The 17,861-nt window shown below is 39.3% G+C and overlaps 1 protein-coding gene across 4 annotated transcripts in view; it reads right to left on the bottom strand.

Annotated features, from left to right (window-relative positions):
* Positions 1–17,861, bottom strand: part of COL14A1 (collagen type XIV alpha 1 chain) — a 255,166-nt gene that overhangs the window by 125,444 nt on the left and 111,861 nt on the right. For all 4 annotated transcript variants that reach the window (XM_037739316.1, XM_017530706.2, XM_017530707.2 and 1 more), the window contains exons 20-23: positions 14,380–14,509; positions 10,625–10,747; positions 7,635–7,784; positions 3,076–3,192 (exon numbers count right to left, since the gene is read on the bottom strand). In XM_037739316.1, the coding sequence (XP_037595244.1) occupies positions 3,076–3,192; positions 7,635–7,784; positions 10,625–10,747; positions 14,380–14,509 (520 nt within the window). The remainder of the gene's footprint in view (positions 1–3,075; positions 3,193–7,634; positions 7,785–10,624; positions 10,748–14,379; positions 14,510–17,861) is intronic.

Genomic DNA, 17,861 nt, shown 5'->3' with positions numbered 1-17,861 from the left:
CTGACTCAGAGGCTGGCTGAAAACGAAGGCAGAGGAGAGCAAAACACAAGGAGCAAGACTTTATCTTCAGGACACTGAACATCTAGGTCCAGATGTGCCTGAAGCCAGAGACTTTTGGACTTCTCAGAATACTAGCCAATAAAAGACCCTTTTGCTTAAGTTTCTTTCATCTAGATTTCTGCGAATATAATAAACAAACCTGAATGATACAGTGTGGCTATTCTACTCACAAAAACCTTGCAATTTTGCAGTTACTGACTCACTTAATAAATAGCCTGGAATGAAATAATTTTAGAGAAGCTGAAGCCCAATGAAGAAAGTTGACCAGCAGTTGTGGTTACAGTGGGGTCCTTCATCGCTGACTCAATCTCAGAATAAAAATGCACATGCCCAAGCTATGAAAAACTATATGGGAAAAAATGGAAAAAAATGATCCATCAAACTGTAGGGATTTGACAGAGGCATTCAGAAAGAGGTCAACTGGGATAAAGCTTTTCTCCAACACGTGGGGAAACAGGGTCTCATTTATTCCTAGTATCGCCTTTGCCTGGGGTGGAAAGACTGAAATTTCTCCAGAGACAGCAAATATAGCCAACATTACAGTCAAAACACCTGAGGGTCTGGGATTCATCTGCCCATGAAGAATGGGCATCTTACCACAAATCCTTTAAAGGCAGTGATTCAGGATGGTGACCACATTTCTCTTTAAGATTATGAAACTCAACGTAATTCTTCTCCATTCCACAGTAGAAAGACTATTCCTTGATCTAAACTGTGTGGTTTAAAATATCTAAACACATTTCCTACTGCCACCCCCACACCCACTCCTCCATCCAGCATTCCTTTTCAAGCTGTCAATTAGAATCTTTTGCTGTCCAGCTGATAAACAATATTCAGAAAGACAACTGGGTGAATGAGATGTGGCTAATTCTCTTTCATAAATCTCTCAGCAACAAATGTTGATGAGAAGTAAATTGAATAACACTTTTTTTCATTCTTGTTCAATTAAGACTATAAAGGTTCAGCTGAAAAAAATTCTGGCAGCCTAAAACTAACGCTGAGGGAGTACAAGTTCACTTAACTTGAAGATAAAAAGCAAATGTGGACTCATTTACTTGCCAGCAAAGATCTTGGCTTCAGAAAGAGCTTATTGCAGTGTTCGATGACCAGATCAATGTTATTAGACAAATCAATCATATCCTCTGATTAAAGTCTCAAAGCTGCTTTGTAAATATGCTAAACTAAAAGCATTTAATTTTAAAAGCTATGAGTCTTACTGGTTCCACTGATAAAGCCAGTTTTTATACATCGTTGTGTCAACATATATAGTTATAAATTTTTACGAAAGGCAACAAATATCTACAGGAACCCACATCCCTTCATTTCAATTTCCTAAATCATATAAAAGGATAAAAGTATTATGGGATAGTTTGGGAGGACGATTATTACGCTTAGTATTTTTTTTTAGCCTTAACAAATACCACTAAATGTCAACTCTTCTATATTAAAGTGTGATTTATAGAAATATATGAAACATAACTCCTCAAGATTTCATAGTTGTTCCTCAGATTGTTGCCTGTGCTTTATCTGCTTCTGGCATCCCATAAATCATATTTAACACAATCACAAAATCCATGTGACTTATCCTGATTTTCTCTCCCTTAATGTTTATTCCAGATTAATGCCACTCCCTAATGTCAAGCCAATGTCAGCCTGGAAGGATCCTTACATCATATACAGGGATTCAAGGAAGCAGTAGTGCTGCATGCCTATTGTAATGATATCTTGACTGGGGTTGGGAGGAATTTCTTCTAGTGTGTTCCACCTATCTCAGTTCTTACTCTACAGGGACATATTTCCAAATGTGCTCAATGCTCTCCTAAACTACACTTTCACTTTACGGATTGGATCAAAAATGGGATTTAGGGATTTTGAATGTAGTTATAGTCAGGGATATGGGATACTATACCCAGTCTTATCTGGACTAGAAATAATTAGGTCTTTTTGCTTTTCTGAAAGGTGAAAACCAAGATCATATGTCCAGAAATAATAGGCTACATTTTTAACAATTTTACTCCCAAGTTTGGAATATTTTAAAAATTCATTTTGGATTCTTTAGTATCTCCTATAATCCCACAAAATAACAAGACATATCTTTTTTCTTTTTCTGAGATGGAATCTCACTCTGTTGTCCAGGCTGGAGTGCAGTAGTGCAATCTCGGCTCATTGCAACCTCTGCTTCCTGAGTTCATACAATTCTCCTGCCTCAGCCTCCCAAAGTGCTGGGATTACAGGCGTGAGCCACCACACCTGGCTGACATTATCTTTCTATTGTTAATATAAATCTGATTTAGTAATTTTCTCTATTTGATTTCATCTTCTGAATAGTGTCCATGCTGACAGTGTGAAAAGAAGACTAACTGGCCCTGGATATTCATTTTCGGGGAATCGGTCATTTGTTGTTGTTGTTGATATTTTTAATGAAGACGGTGAGACATTTTTACTGTTTCAGCTTTGGAACAGACTCCCAAATTGCGGACGTACATGAGAACTGTGATGCTGAAGAACTTGTTCATGATGGTGTAGATATATTACATCTTCTCTGAAATGAGGGTTTGTTTTTTGCCAATTTTCCCCAAAAGAAGAAATACTAAGAAAAACATTAAATTTAAACTTGATCCCTAGAAAGTGAATACCAACATTATAGCACAATATAATTTTAACGTATGCTAGTCCTGGATACCTGGCTGCTAACATTTTCGGAGTGCTTCCAGTACACAAAGCACTGTTGCAAGCGCTTTACTTGTACTATCTCGGCTTTATCTTCACAGAACTCTACAAAATCATCACCATGGTTTTACCCATTACCAGATAAGAAAAAGGGAGTTTTGCAGAGGGTTAGTATTTTGCTTACCCAACCAGCCTGACTCCATATGCTGCATGACTGACCCATACAAATTGCTTCCTCGACAAGAGGGCTCTTGCCTAACGCTACTTGTGTGTTGTCCACAAGGGTGTGCAAAGAACCAAACACACAAATGCTTGACAAAAACATAAGTGATGAATTGTACTTACCCTGGAGGGATTCTATAACGACCCTGTAGGCCGTGGCATGGCGATGGACCTGCCAGTGAGCACACAAGCTGGTCATTTCAACGTGTCTGGCCTGGAGATTGGTAACACCCAAGAACACTGGAATAAAACGGAAACATAACTGTGTCACACTACAGACAATATCACAAGCATGCCTGAATCTGAAATTAACTTCTGGAAAAATTTTCATTCAAAGCTGCGTACTCAGAGCTGAGAAATCCATCAATTTACAATAAGTTAGTGTACAAAAGATAAATGTTTTATCACTCGAGAAAACAGGGTGCAAAACATATTTCATGATGTGGTCTGTCTGCTAGTTTATTTATTTGTTTGTTTTGAGACGGGGCTCTTGCTCTGTAGTCCAGGCTGGGGTGCAATGTCATGATCTCAGCTCACTGTAGCCTCAACCTCCTGGGCTCCAGTAATCCTCCCACCTCAGCCTCCTGAGTAGCTGGGACCACATGCATGTGCTACTACACCCAGCTAATTTTGTTGTTTGTTTTTCAGTAGAGGCAGTGTTTCACCATGTTGCTCAGGCTGGTCTCAAATTCTTGAGCTTAAGCCATCTGCCTGCCTCAGCCTTCCAAAGTGCTAGGATTACAGGTATGAGACACCATTACTGGCCCTGTCTGCTATTTTAAATAGAAGAGGAAATACATGTTCATAGGAAAAAGACCAGATGCAAAGGAAAAATTAAAATTTGGAGTAATTTGAAATCTTATCCCCTTTATTTACTTGTGTTTTTCTGAATATTACACAGTAAACATATAATAGTTTTCTAATTTAAGAAGTAAATACAGTATGTACTTAGCAGCTGATGAGATAGCCAGGGCTGAGAAAGAGAAGAGTAAAATACACAAAACGGAGGTGTTCTGCAAACAGGAACACTCTCACAAGGACTGGTCTTCAAAATACGATTGAATGAACACACTTGAAAATTTAAAAATATCTTACACAGATAACACAAATTATTTTAAAAATACCTAGGTTCCGACTAATCTTAGAACACTGCGATATGCGAAATGGTTGTTTGGGGAGGCAATAAAATATTGTTTTGCCAAGACAATAGAAGAGTAAGTATCCAGTGTTTATCACTTGGATCCAAGCAGAAAATCAACGTATTTGCTTTTCCTAGTGACCTCCGACTTCCATTCATATCATTTGCTCTTATTTCTCTCTCTTAGCTTACTCACAAAATAAAAATACCTGAGGATTATCTTTTCAAGATGGTAAAAGTAATCTTGTCTAACTACAATTCACACCTTTACGTTGTTCCTTTCTGTTATAGGAGAGAGAGAAGACTTTTTTCCCTAAAGCCAATTAAACAATCCCTCTTTCCCCTAACAAAAACAAATAAAATTAATGTTAATTGACTTATATAACTTTATTTTATTTTATTTTTTTACCAAAGTCTCGCTGTTGTCACCCAGGCTGGAGTGCAGTGGAGAAATCTCGTCTCACTGCAACCTCCACCTCCTGGGTACAAGTGATTCTCCTGCCTCAGCCTCCTGAGTAGCTGGGATTATAGGAGAATGCCACCACACCCAACTAACTTTTGTATTTTTAGTAGAGTCAGGGTTTTGCCACATTGGCCAGGCTTGTCTCAAACTCCTGACCTCAGGTGATCCACCTGCTTTGGCCTCCCAAAGTGCTGGAATTACAGAGGTGAGCCACTGTACCCAGCCTAATTTATATAAGTTTTATCAGTTAATAATTTATATAACCACACAAAATATTTTTTAAATACCTTATATTATTTGCCATTGTGGGACGTTTTCTTTTGCTTGGGAGAAAGAGAGGGAATAAATAATAAACCCACTTAATTTATATTTTAAGGACAAGAACATAAAACAATTCAACACTCTCAGTCTTTTAAAATGTTTGGAATGCTCAATATACTTATTAAGGGAGAGAAGGGAGAGGAAACAGAATTAAAGAGGGGGAAGAGAAAAGAGGATAGAAAAAGACAAGAAAGACTAGGGAGAAAAGAGACCAATAAAAAATCATAGGGCCAGGTGCCATGGTTCACGCCTGTAATCCCATCACTTTGGGAGGCCGAGAGAGGCAGGTGGATCACCTCAGGTCAGGAGTTTGAGACTAGCCTGGCCAATATGGTGAAACCCCGTCTCTTCTAAAACTACAAAATTAGCTGGGTGTCGTGGCGTATACCTGTAATCCTAGCTACAGGGGATGCTGTGGTGTAAGGAAGGAAAGCTGTGAGGTTGCCATAGGAGCACAACAGGGGAAATACTTGGAGGTTTCATTAGTGAAACCACAACAGGATCCCATCAACAGTCAAGCACAAGATCAGAAGCACAGCCAAAGGCTTCCTAGGTCTGTGGAAGATGGAGACTATTTCTTTCGAGATAAATTTATTCAATATCTAGCCTTTAAGTATTCCATGACAGAGAATTCAGTACGCCTCCTCTATAAAAGGGCTGGCCCTATATGCAATCGGGAAATGTTGGGCTCTGGATTAATATATAGCCCAATCTTGACTGACAGCATTGATTAGATTAATTATTTATTAGGGATGAGAGTAAGATATAGGCCAAGTGCATAAAGCCCAATCATTACAATAATAGCAGCGGTGATTCACTGAATATTTGCCACATTATAAGCACGTTACATACATTTTTCTGCAATCCTCACAATTAGCCTGAAAGATGTTTATTATTATCTTCATTTTAGAATTTAAAAAGCCTGGGCTGAGGATAGTTAAGCAATTTGCCCAAGGCCACACTAATAAGCAGCAGATTTGAGGCTTATCCTTTTGATAGCATCATCAATACAATCTCAAGGGCAGGGCATGTGCTGTTGATTGCACTCAGGATTATTCTGATGAGCACACAGCCAAACCACTTTTCTTTGCGTCATTTATGTGTTATCTTTAATGTGTGTTTTAAAATGTGACTTAAAATCTTGAGTGATATAATGGAATTTGGGGATTTGAGGGGGAGATTTGGAAGCGAGGTAAGGGATGAAAGACTACGTATTGGGTATAGCATATAGTGCTCCAGTAATGGGTGCACTAAAATCTCAGAATTCAACACTATGGAATTTATCCATGTAACCAAAAACTACTTACATCCCAAAGGCTATTGAAATTTTTTAAATAAATAAAAAAATAATGAAGATGTCATTTGACTATCAAAAAAGAAAATAAAATGTATACTTCAAAAAAATAATTTGATTGTGGTCATTATGCATTATAAACATAGATCATCACATTGAAGATTGCAGATCTATGTATCTACTACAATTTTTATTTGCCAATTATGCCTTAATAAAGGTAGAAAAAATGAAAGAACAGTGAGTATTTGAAACAACAATCATAGTATCTTAGGGAGTTTATAATAGAATTACAAAATAGATAGAAAAACAGTAGCAAAGAGGAAGAAGGTACTATACATCATTAAAAATTCTTAAGCCATAAAAGCAGTAATTTGGCCAGGTGTGGTGGCTCACATCTGTAATCCCAGCACTTTGGGAGGCTGAGGTGGGCAGATCACGAGGTCAGGAAATCGAGACCATCCTGGCCAACATGGTGAAACCTCATCTCTACCAAAAATACAAAAATTAGCTGGGCGTAGTGGTATGTGCTTGTAATCCTAGCTACTCGAGAGGCTGAGAGAGGAGAATTGCTTGAACTCAAGAGAGAGGTTACACTCTAGCCTGGCGACACAGCTAAACTCAGTCGCAAAAAAAAAAAAAATTAAAAAGCAGTAATTTAAGGTAGACTGGAATAAGCTAAGGATTCATATTGAAATCTCTAGGATATCTATAAAAATTTAAAATATCTAGCTAGAAAGCTAGTAGAGGAGAAAATATTTTTTTAATATGTTAATAAAAATACTGATCTGCAGTTTAGGGTAATTACATGGATTTTGAAAAGGATTTAGGTCAAAAACTCTAAGTCAATCCAAATAAATATATTAAACAGATCATGCAGAGATATAACAAACTTCAGGAATATAGAACATACGTGCTGGAATTTGGAAAACATTGCATTACCGCCTGGGCGTCTGGGAGTGGTGTATGCCAATGAGAAGTCCCAGATGGTGTGCAGACAACATGAAAACCCTTAAAAGGCTAGAGAAGGAAGTCCTTAGAGGGGTGTGGCATGTACTTTTGATGGATGGTGTGTGTGCATGTGCAAGGGGGTGGAGTGACCGCTCTGAGAAAAGACAAACCTCCTCCTGCTCCAACTTTTGACATTGGCCATCTCGGGCTACAGGCTGTTTGGAAAATTTCACCTCCTTTGAAAAATGCCAACACAGACTTTCCAGAAGGAAATCCGATCTGCAGTCATCAAGTGTATTTCAAGGCAAGGTACTGACATCTCGCCTGCCAACCAGGACTTTGAACTACTCGGAATAAACAGCACACCTTTCTTTCCATGAAATACCATCCAGAAAGGGCAACGCGGAGCAAAGGAAAAATGAACGACCAAATGGAAGCAGGGGTTGAATGACAAGTTACAGTGAAAACAAAGCAGCAAAACCCCATGTGCGGCTGAGGCCACTGGACATGACTCTTACATGTTTTCACCATGCCTGTCAGGGCATCACTGAAGCCTGAGGACTGGGAGGCAAATATCTTCACATTGTAGTCCATTCCGCTGAGGAGATTTGTGATAAGAATGGTGTTAATGTCAGCTCCCACAAACGTTTCCAGTGTTGGGCCAGGAACTAAAGAATAAAGAGTATATATTTTAGTTACAACAAAATACGGAAAAATAGAGGCACTCTTAGTCAAATTGTACTCACTCAACTGCTTTTCAGTTGCTTAGGTTATACAGCAAGCAGACAGCAGGGTTGAGGTTTGAATATGGTCTCATCTAGCTCTAAAAACTGCTGTGCTAAAGGTTATTTTTAGGGACCTTGTCCTTTCCCCAAATATAGTTTTATCCTTGTGCTTATTCAAAGAAGTTGGTCCACCTCACAGTCTACCATCTGCTATATGGTTATGTACTATGTTGTAATTGGCAATTGAGGAATTTGCCCAATTAAAGAAATAATTCTCGGCTAGGCGTGGGGGTTCACACCTGTAATCCTGGTACTTTGGGAGGCCAAGGCAGGTGGATCACCTGAGGTCAGGAATTCAGGATTTCAAGACCAGGCTGACCAAAATGGAGAAACCCCATCTCTATTAAAAGTACAAAATGAGCTGGGTGTGATGGAGCACGCCTGTAATCCCAGCTACTCTGGAGGCTGAGGCAGGAGAATTGCTCGAACCTGGGAGGTGGAGGTTGCAGTGAACTGAGGTCACCTCATTGCACTCCAGCCTGGGCAATAAGAGCAAAATGACATCTCAAAAAAGAAAGAAAAGAAAAGAAAGAAAGAATTCTCAATTGCCCCTTCTAAGGTAACCAACAGTCATAGCAAATTTTATCCTGGAGACGAGGCCATACCTTGCCACTTGGTCAACCAGCATCAATGCTACCACTGCAGTTTTATCTGCTCCTTTTAGGATGTTTAATACCAGACAGATAATGCTCTTATTCCAAGTCCCTTGCTTAGCTAGCATTTTCAGGCCTTTATGTTTTCACCTCTTTTTCAATCTAATGGGGTCTTTAATGAAGCATTAAACACATTCCTTGCGAAAGCCTATACAAATTTATTTACGTCCTGCCTCCTCCCATACGTGCTCATTCTTTAAGAGCTTTAAGTTAGTTACAAGTTCTCAAAAGACTCATCACTTTCCTCCAGAAGCCCCCTTCCAACAATACATTTATGTTTCTCTATGTATGTGTTAACTCAGTAGCGATTTTCCCATGCTCCACACATACAATGCAAATGACCATACATGTATATTTCTCCCACTTGGCCTAGAACAGGATTTCTCAGCGTCAGCACTATCAGTATTTGGGACTGAACAATTCTTTATTCTGGGGCAGAAAAGTACTGTCAACTGTAAGATGTTTGGCAGTACCCATTAGATTCCAGGAGAGAGTCCTCTCTTGCCAGTTATAACAATCAAAAATGTCCCTACTGGGGGGCAAATGGCACCAACACGAGAACCACTGGCCTAAAACAAAGCTTTTTGTGCTTAAGAGGCCGGATCAGTGCTTGTAAAATGATCCAAAGAACAAATTAAGCAAGACTGTCTTGCAAATTAACACATGCCTCAGGCCTTCAAGCAAACACATGTCTCTTCAAGCAAAGAGACAAAAACACTGGGGATGGGTCCCAAACAATGATCCTGGAGCAGGCTAGTACATCCATGTTCTATTCTTACTATTTTATTTTCCTGGTTTATAAGGATGTTTGTCTGGAGAAACTGGAGGTGGGAGTATTTGTCTTTTGGGCCTGAAGACAATAGCACCTGGATAATTGGACAGAATAGAAAAGCCTGAAAATTGATATGGGGCAAGAACTGCATCTCAGATAAAAGATTGAGACTAATGGAGTTTTTGAAGGCAGAAAGTGTTTATGCTTTATTATTATTATTATTTGAGACAGGGTCTTGCTCTGCTGCTCAGGCTGGAGTGCAGTAGTGTGATCACAGCTCACTGAAGCCTTGACTTGTCGGGCTCAGGCGATTCTCCCACCTCAATCTCCCAGATAGCTGGGACTACGGGTGCACGCCACCACATCTGACTAATTTTTGCATTTTTTGTAGAGACAGAGTCTTGCCATGTTGCCCGGGCTGGTCTCAAGCAATCCACCCTCTTCAGTGTCCCAAAGGGCTGAGATTACAGGCATGAGCCACTGTGATTTTCCTGCCAATTTAAGAAAAATAATTGGAGATGCCCTTTCTGCTGAACATCTAGAGTACTGCAGGCCCCAGGTCTAGAAAACTGAGAAGACCCTAATGACATTGATTTTAGTCTCCTGTTTAAACATTGCTAAGAATGGGGAGATGGGAGTGTAAGAGGCGCTGGAACACATGGTCTCCTCTTCACAGCCATACAGACCAAGGGTATGATTGCCCTCTATGTGGATCATTCTCATGCCTTCAAGATACAATGATGTGCGAGGGAGAGGTGAGCGGGATCCCTTTATGGAGGTGGCTAAGAGACTGGTGGGAAAGCATTTTACTACAGTAATGAGTTTTTTTTCCCACCTATATAGTTTCCAAACTGGGGAGACTAAGAAGTTGGTAAATGAAAATTTTCCAACTAATCCAAGAAATAAGAGGTAGAAGAGAACTTTGAAATTAGAGATTCCAAATGTTTAGAACTTACATCTTCATTGAACTTAACGCTTCCTATTCCTATAAAGTCAAGGTTTCCCTAGGTTGGTTCCTGGTCTGGGGTATGATTAGGTCAGTTATATACCCAATATATATTCTTCTAATTAATGTGTCCAATAGTTTTTTATGTGATGTCATAGCTTCACCATCCTGATGACATCTACCCTATCACTAACCATACTAAAACACTTTATTTTTCTAAAACAAGCAAGAGGTTTTCCCTACTTTTAAAAAATACAAGCAAACATAAAGTGTTATAAGAAAACAATTTATCTTAAAAGACATTTTAAGTGACTACTCATGGTATCAATATTATTTACAAAGCACTACTTACCACTGACAGGTTTGTAGACAATTCTGTAGCCTTTCACCGGGGAAGACGGGGGGTCCCACGTAATGCGTAACCGGTTATACCATTCCTCAGACACCCGCAAGTTCTGGGGCCCCGAGGATGGCACTGAGCAGAAAAGAAAAGGAAAAACAGGGATTCAGTGTAATTTCCTTCTTTATGCCCTATACTATTGTCACCAAAATCTAAGATATCGTCCAACAAAATTAAAAATATTTAAAAGTGAAAGTGCACTGAAACACACAATGAGAAGCCTTTGAGAATCTGTGGTTGTTTTCTTTTCTTTTCTTTTCTTTTCTTTTTTGAGACAGAGTCTCTTTCTGTCACCCAGGCTGGAGCCCAGTGGTTCAATCTTAGCTCACTACAATTTCCTTCTCTTGGGTTCAAGTGACTCTCCTGCCTCAGCCCCCCAAGTAGCTGGAACTACAGGCATGGCCACCACATCTGACTAATTTTTTGTATTTTTAGTAGAGATGGGGTTTGACCATGTTACCCAGGATGGTCTCAGTCTCCTAACCTCGTGATCTGCCCACCTTGGCCTCCCAAAGTGCTGGGATTACAAGCGTGAGCCACCACACTCGGCCTTCAGTATTAAATATATGGAAAATAATTGCTCTTGTGACAAAACACTTTTAACTGAAATTTAGAAGTCGTTCAATATTATTTGGGTTCCCTTTTGATCAATTTCAATTTTAAGTATAATCAAATTGAATCGTGTTTATTAGAAATGTCTATCTCCGTGCCACTCTGTTATACTAAGCATATGTGAACAGCAATACTGGGGGCATGTTCATACAATATTAATGCTGATTATTCTCAGAGGTAAAATTCTAATTTTTTTTGCTTTCATCTTCATATTTCCTATATTGTTTGACATTTTATATTATTACTTACCCATTTTTTATCAAAACATGACAGTCATTTCTATGGATGACTATTGTAAATGTTTATACATTTTGTCATTATCATTTTGTTGTTGATAAAACTTAGTTGTGTTGGCCACTGCTTAATCACTGCTTAGATCATCCACTAACACTTCAAAATAATTTGACCATATAGAGACTGTTAGGATGTAACAGCATTTCTATAACAAGATTTAAGCCCTATCTCCATAGTAATAATCTTGAAATATTTTTATTTAAAGATAAAAAAATAATAGCAAGTATTTACCTTGATAGGTAAATACTACTTGATGTTTTCTTTAATTGTTGCTTAAATCTGTGGTTTTGGTTTTCAAACATTTATTTAGAAGCAACATACCAACATATGCTAGAAATTCCAATGCATAGACCAAATCAAGATGCCAATATACTGGTAAAGGTGGAGTGAAAAGTTTGAAATCTCCATATAGCTCTGCTCTTCTGTTTTCCTTCTCTCCTTCCTCATGTCCCCTGGGGAAAAAAACTATAGCAGCTCCGAGAGCTCACAATACTCTGGGTGACCTTTAGCAAACTGTGCAGGCTTGGTGGCAGTCTGGGTGGAGGCAGATGGCACAGGAAGAGGGAGAGGTGTCAGCACTGTTAAATGAGGAGAGGATGCCTATTTACCCAGCGGAGCAGAATCAGGACTCTGGGCTTCAGAATTTTAATGATTTGCACAGACTTAGTTGAAAACGCCACACTTAGGTGCCCAGGTACAGAATTCAGCCCTTGACACCATTTTGAAACTAGCCACATGTCACTCTTTGGTAATTATGATGGATAAAGATGGTCACAGAGTTTTCGACACTCCTTCCCATTGACAGGTGGGGCGATGAGTGTTTCTTTGAATCTGGGTAAGTTCTATCACTACCTTAACCAATAAAGAGACTGCAGCAGAAGTGACACTAGAGTTTTCATTTTCTACCTCTTAAAACTTTTGCTGTTACAGTCCTGAGCTGACATGAAAGAAATATGACTGCTCTGCTGGAAAGACCACATGGAGAAGCTTTAAGACTAATGGAGAGAGAGAGAGACAGACAGACAGAGACAGACAGACAGACAGACACAGCCCAGCCTGCTCACCACCCCCACCAAGATTCCAGGCATGTGGGTAAACTTGCGCTGTACTCTCCAGACCAGCCCAGACCTCAAGTGAATACCACCAGATGGCACTAATCAATCCCATGTGGAGTAGAATTTCCCAGCAACTCCTGCCTAGTTCCCTGACCCACACAGTTGTGAGATGTAATTTAAAATAAAAAGGTCACTGTTTTAAGCCATTAGGTCCAGAGCAGTCTTTATGCAAGTATAGACAATCACATCAATAATGAAGAAAACGAAGACTCTGTATTTTAACCAAGGGTTGAATGCATCTTTCTCATTTGACAACCATGGCCAATTCATCTTAAACAAGTGTTGCCTGATGCCTCCTTTGTGCCACCCAGCACTATAGGAGCTTGGCATGCAGAGGTGAACAGTACTGATGAGGCCCCAGGTTCTCATGATGCTTGCCTTCCAGAGATGGGGGACAGACAGTGAGAAAATACATGAATAATTAAGAAAATACCAGAGAGTAATTACAGCCATGATATGACCCAAAGCAACAAACAAAAAAGGACAATATCATAGACAGTGGGGGCTACTTTGCATCGGGTAGCCAGAAAAATCTGAGGAGGTGACATTGAGTTTAGACCAGGATGACAAGAAAAATTCTGACATGCAAACATCTGGGAAAGCATATTCCATGTAGAAGGAATCACTAGAGCATGGGGCCTAAGGCAGGAACAACTTCAAAGAGTCCCGCAGAGAGCAGGAGGGGAGGTATGGCTGTGGGCATGGCTGGGGAAAAGGCTAGGAGGGGAGATCAAAGAGATCAGCAGGTTCCAGGTGTTAGAACAATCTTTGTAAGGCATAGGAAGGGCACAGGATTTTATCCTGGGTACAGTGAGAAGCCATTTGGAAGCTTAAAACAGAGGTGCAGATTATTTATCTGCTGAAAACTTCCTCAAGCTGTTATAAGAAGAATAAGGGATGGCACGAGTGGAAGCAGGAAGACTTGACAGGAGCTAGTACACTCATCTGGATGAGAAAGAGTGTGGCTTGCATAAAAGGGAATGAATTAATGGCATTTGCAGCAACCTGGATGGAATTGGAGACTTATTTTAAGTGAAGTAACTCAGAAGTGGAAAACCAAACATCGTATGTTCTCACTCATAAGTGGGAGCTAAACTATGAAGATAAAGGCATAAAAAAGATATGGTAGTGGACTGTGGAGACTCCAGGGAAACTGTGGGAAGGGGATGAGGAATAAAAGGCTACAAACTGGGTCCAGTGTATATTGCTCGGGTGATGGGCGCACCAAAATCTCACAAATCACCGCTAAAGAACTTACCCATGTAACCAAATACCACCTGTTCCCCAAAAACCCATGGAAATAAAAATAGATAAATAAAATAAAAGAGAAAGTGTGGTTTGGACTACAGTGCACCTGTTAGGTGAAGAGAAATTAGACAGGCATGTAGAATACATTTTGATCAATCAACAGGATCTTGATGAATTAAATACTGGAAGAGAAAGATGAAGTGGTTTTTCACATCTTTACTTCCACAGAAAAGGAAACTGCAGCCCAGAACAGTTAAGCCATTTGCTCAAAGTCACATAGCTTGAGTGTGTGAAGACAGGATGCAGACAGATTTGCTGTTTCCAAATCTTTTTGTTTCTTCACTACAATCTACTGTATCTTTCAGGGTGCATTGCAGGGGCCAAGCATTTCCAATTAGTGAGTTGGATTATATCCAAAGGGAGAAAGCTTCAACTTACAGGTTTTTCCAGGGGCAGAGACACTAACGCCTTCTTCATCTGTGTAGATGGGAGTCACTGTGACTTTGTATTCAGTATCAGGAAGCAGAGACTTCAGAAGGAGATTGTTCTGGCTTCCAGGCACCATAACCTGAACAAAAAAGCAAAGGATCGTGGTCTTAGAGAGACCCCTGCTTCCACTGATTCACTAATCGAGCATGACTTCAGGCATTTTGAAATAATCAAAAGCAAAGAGATGTGCTTTGAGAGTGAGCAGAAAAGAAAGGGCATTCATGCAAAAGCGTTTCTCCCTGAAATTCCCACCATAGTAACCCTTAGTTTGTAATCAACTAATACAGAAGGTTTAAATTTGAAGCTCTTAAGCTCTAAGGAATATTCTCTCAGCATCTTCTTGGAATTTGTAAAGTATCCAGAAAAGAGAATAATGGCCTGTTTAGATAGCAGGTGTTTATGGATTGAGAGAGCTCATTCTATAATCCAGCCTGCTGCTTATCGTTTTATTTTACTTAAGTATCCTTTTGCAAAGTCAGCCTTCCACTCTTTCCTCCTTCAGAGATAATCAGACCCCAACATTTTCTTCTTTCAGTTAGAAAGGATGGATCCTAGCCAAGAGCAACAGAACCACACATCAAAGCCAAATTTTCTTGAGTTGAAGCATATTTACCAGCAACGCTAAAAAATGCTGCAGCTTTTTTATTTCTGAAAGGAGCTGTCTCCCTCAATCTAGAATCACCATCACTCTGTGTCTAAAAGGCTTCCTCCCCCAAAAAAATGCAGTAGTGGGGTCATCACACAAGTTTGAGTACAAGGCACCATGTGACAGCTGCGTGAAGTCTGCCACCTTGAAAGAATTGTATGGACCAGAAAAGCCACATGTTCTCAGTGCTGAAACCACAAAACTTTCTGTCTGTGCTCCAGGGGTGAAAACTGGCCCATCACGGGGCCATTTAAAGAACTTAATCGTGGCTGGAAAAGTGCTAGGATGTAAGAACTGACTCAAACGGGTTTAAGGGAGTCACAAGACCAGGACAGCTGGAGTTACTTTTCGATTCAAGTGCTGGGTAAAATGCCAGCAGGCAAAGGGCGATGCTGTCTCCTTCTGGATGAAGAAAGAAACCTATAAATCATGGAATAAGCCCTAGAAAGCCTCAAGTTGAACTCAGAAGCAGCTGTTGCTAAGATATTGCTAAGCTCTTAAAAGTAATATTTTAAATATGAAACAAGGAAATCTGAATTAGGTGATTTTATACCAGATTAATATGATTTTGATCCTTATAGGAAAGGGCTATTGAAATGTACAGGTCTGAATTGATGTGTGAACTTGGGGTCCTGAGAAGATATTTAAAAAGGAGCTCTGCTTTATTCCAGAGTGAGTTAGATGACCCTGGCACTAAGAACATGTAAAAGAAGAATTGGGGTTGCCCTGACTTGTATTACTCTATCATCATAGCTTCCCTCAAGGGGTTTCTCTTAAATATAACCCCTCTGGAGCAGAGCCTGGGCATTCATTTCAATCTGTCCATCTAGCAAACCACCCATGTTGATGTTAAATAATCTCTCAAATTGAGAAGCACATGGCCTTGGGACTAGCCAATTTAATTTAGGATGTGGACTATTAAAAAACAGCGTGACTGTTTTGGAAGACTCATTAGCTTGCCAGGAAGTAGATGCTGTGATTTATAGTAATAGGCCCCCCTTACCTAGCAATTGTTATGTGCCAGGTGCTGCTCTAAGCATTCTAATATAGTATATGCAGATTGAGTAACCCTTATCAGAAATGCTTGAGACCAGAAGTGTTTTGGATTTGAGATTTTTGTTAGATTAGGAAATATTTGTAGTTGTATAATGAGGTATCTTGGGTGTTAGACCCAAGTCTAAACACAACATTCATTTACATTTCATATAAACTTCATATACATGATCTGAAGATAATTTTATGTAATATTTTTAATGATTTTGCGCATAAAAACAAAGTTTGTGTTAATTACTTCTCTGTAAAATTTCCCACTTGTAGCATCATGTCAGTGCTCAAAACATTTTGGACTTTGGAGCATTTCAGATTTTTAATTTTAGGATTAGGAATTCTCAATCTATAATTCACTTAATCTTCATTACCAGCTTTTGAAGCAAGGGGTATCATCACATTCATTTTACAGATGAGAAAACTGAGGCCCATGTAACTATTGAGAAAAAAGCCATACTGAAACCCCAAGAAACTTGTCTGGCCTTTCTCCCCTACTCCACAGGACTGTACCACTTGAACCCTATTAATACTTATTCTCAAGAGTAGAAAACAATCTCCTCTTGGGTATGCAAAGTTCCTCTTGCTTGGCCTCTGCTTGTTTGGACAAAGCAAAGTAAAAAAAAAATGTGCTTCTACTAAAGACAAATGCTGCAGGTCAGAGCAGATGCTGGTTTCATTTATAAAACAATTCTGTAAAAAATGCTCATGGTTAAATGGGATGCAAGTATAACCAGTGAGCTTCATGCTTTTACTTTTTTTTCAGAAATGCAGTTTCATGTCTGGCTCTAATATCACCCACAGCTTTTCAGAGCAACCTGGACCACATCCAAACAGCTGTTCCTGCAGTAGAAACAGGATTCCCTGCATCTTGCTGTGTTCCCATTTATGATGTTCCATTCTAGACAGTGATTCTCAAACTCTCTGTGGTGAAGGACTAGCTGTTGGTAGTGGTGGTGTCATTTTAATTCCCATCCATTGCAGAACAGTATTTGTAAAATACAATAAAACCAAATGGTTAAAAAAGGGATCCTGTTCTTGGATTATTGCGGTAATATCGAATAACAATCAATGTTTTTAAAATGGTAATCTTAATATCTGAACTTATTGTGTAGGAGACTGAGCCACACTTTGGGTAATTTTACTTTAGACATAGTCTTACAACCCAGAATTCAGGTTATAGCTACGGATTTTTATATGTAGGCTCTAGAAAATTCTGAAATCCTGACCAGCCTTTTAAAATAAATGAGAGACCTTCCTACCCTGACGACAAAATGTCGAACAATGTCACTGCTGCTCCTCCCTATTCTAAAGCAGAGTTGAAAGTAAAACCTTACAAAATATTTGACAAGTACTGTAGTTTTATTTCCAAGAATTCAAAGGTTTTTTAACCTAGAAATATTTGATATATTTAATTATATCTAGAAAGTATATAAATACTTCATTGACCTCAACTGGAAATGTAAATTAAATCCCCCTTGTTTTACATATATTTAGCTGAACTTTGGTTTAGAATGTTATAACGCACAGTGCATAACATATGCATACACTATTGTCCAACTTCAATACACAAGCTTACCATTTCTTCGTGTAAATTTAATCAGCCTTCAGAGTTAAGGAAAATTTGGTATTTCTCTTATCTTGACACATTTCCTTTCTTGCTTTTACAATATGTCTTAGCCATCTGTCTTTCTGTGCCATACATTATTTTAAGACGTCATTTGGTCCATGCGATTTCAAG

This window comes from Cebus imitator, unplaced genomic scaffold (assembly GCF_001604975.1).
Source record: "Cebus imitator isolate Cc_AM_T3 unplaced genomic scaffold, Cebus_imitator-1.0 Scaffold68, whole genome shotgun sequence".
Classification (NCBI taxonomy): domain Eukaryota; kingdom Metazoa; phylum Chordata; class Mammalia; order Primates; family Cebidae; genus Cebus; species Cebus imitator.
This window is presented reverse-complemented; position numbering and strand designations above follow the sequence as displayed.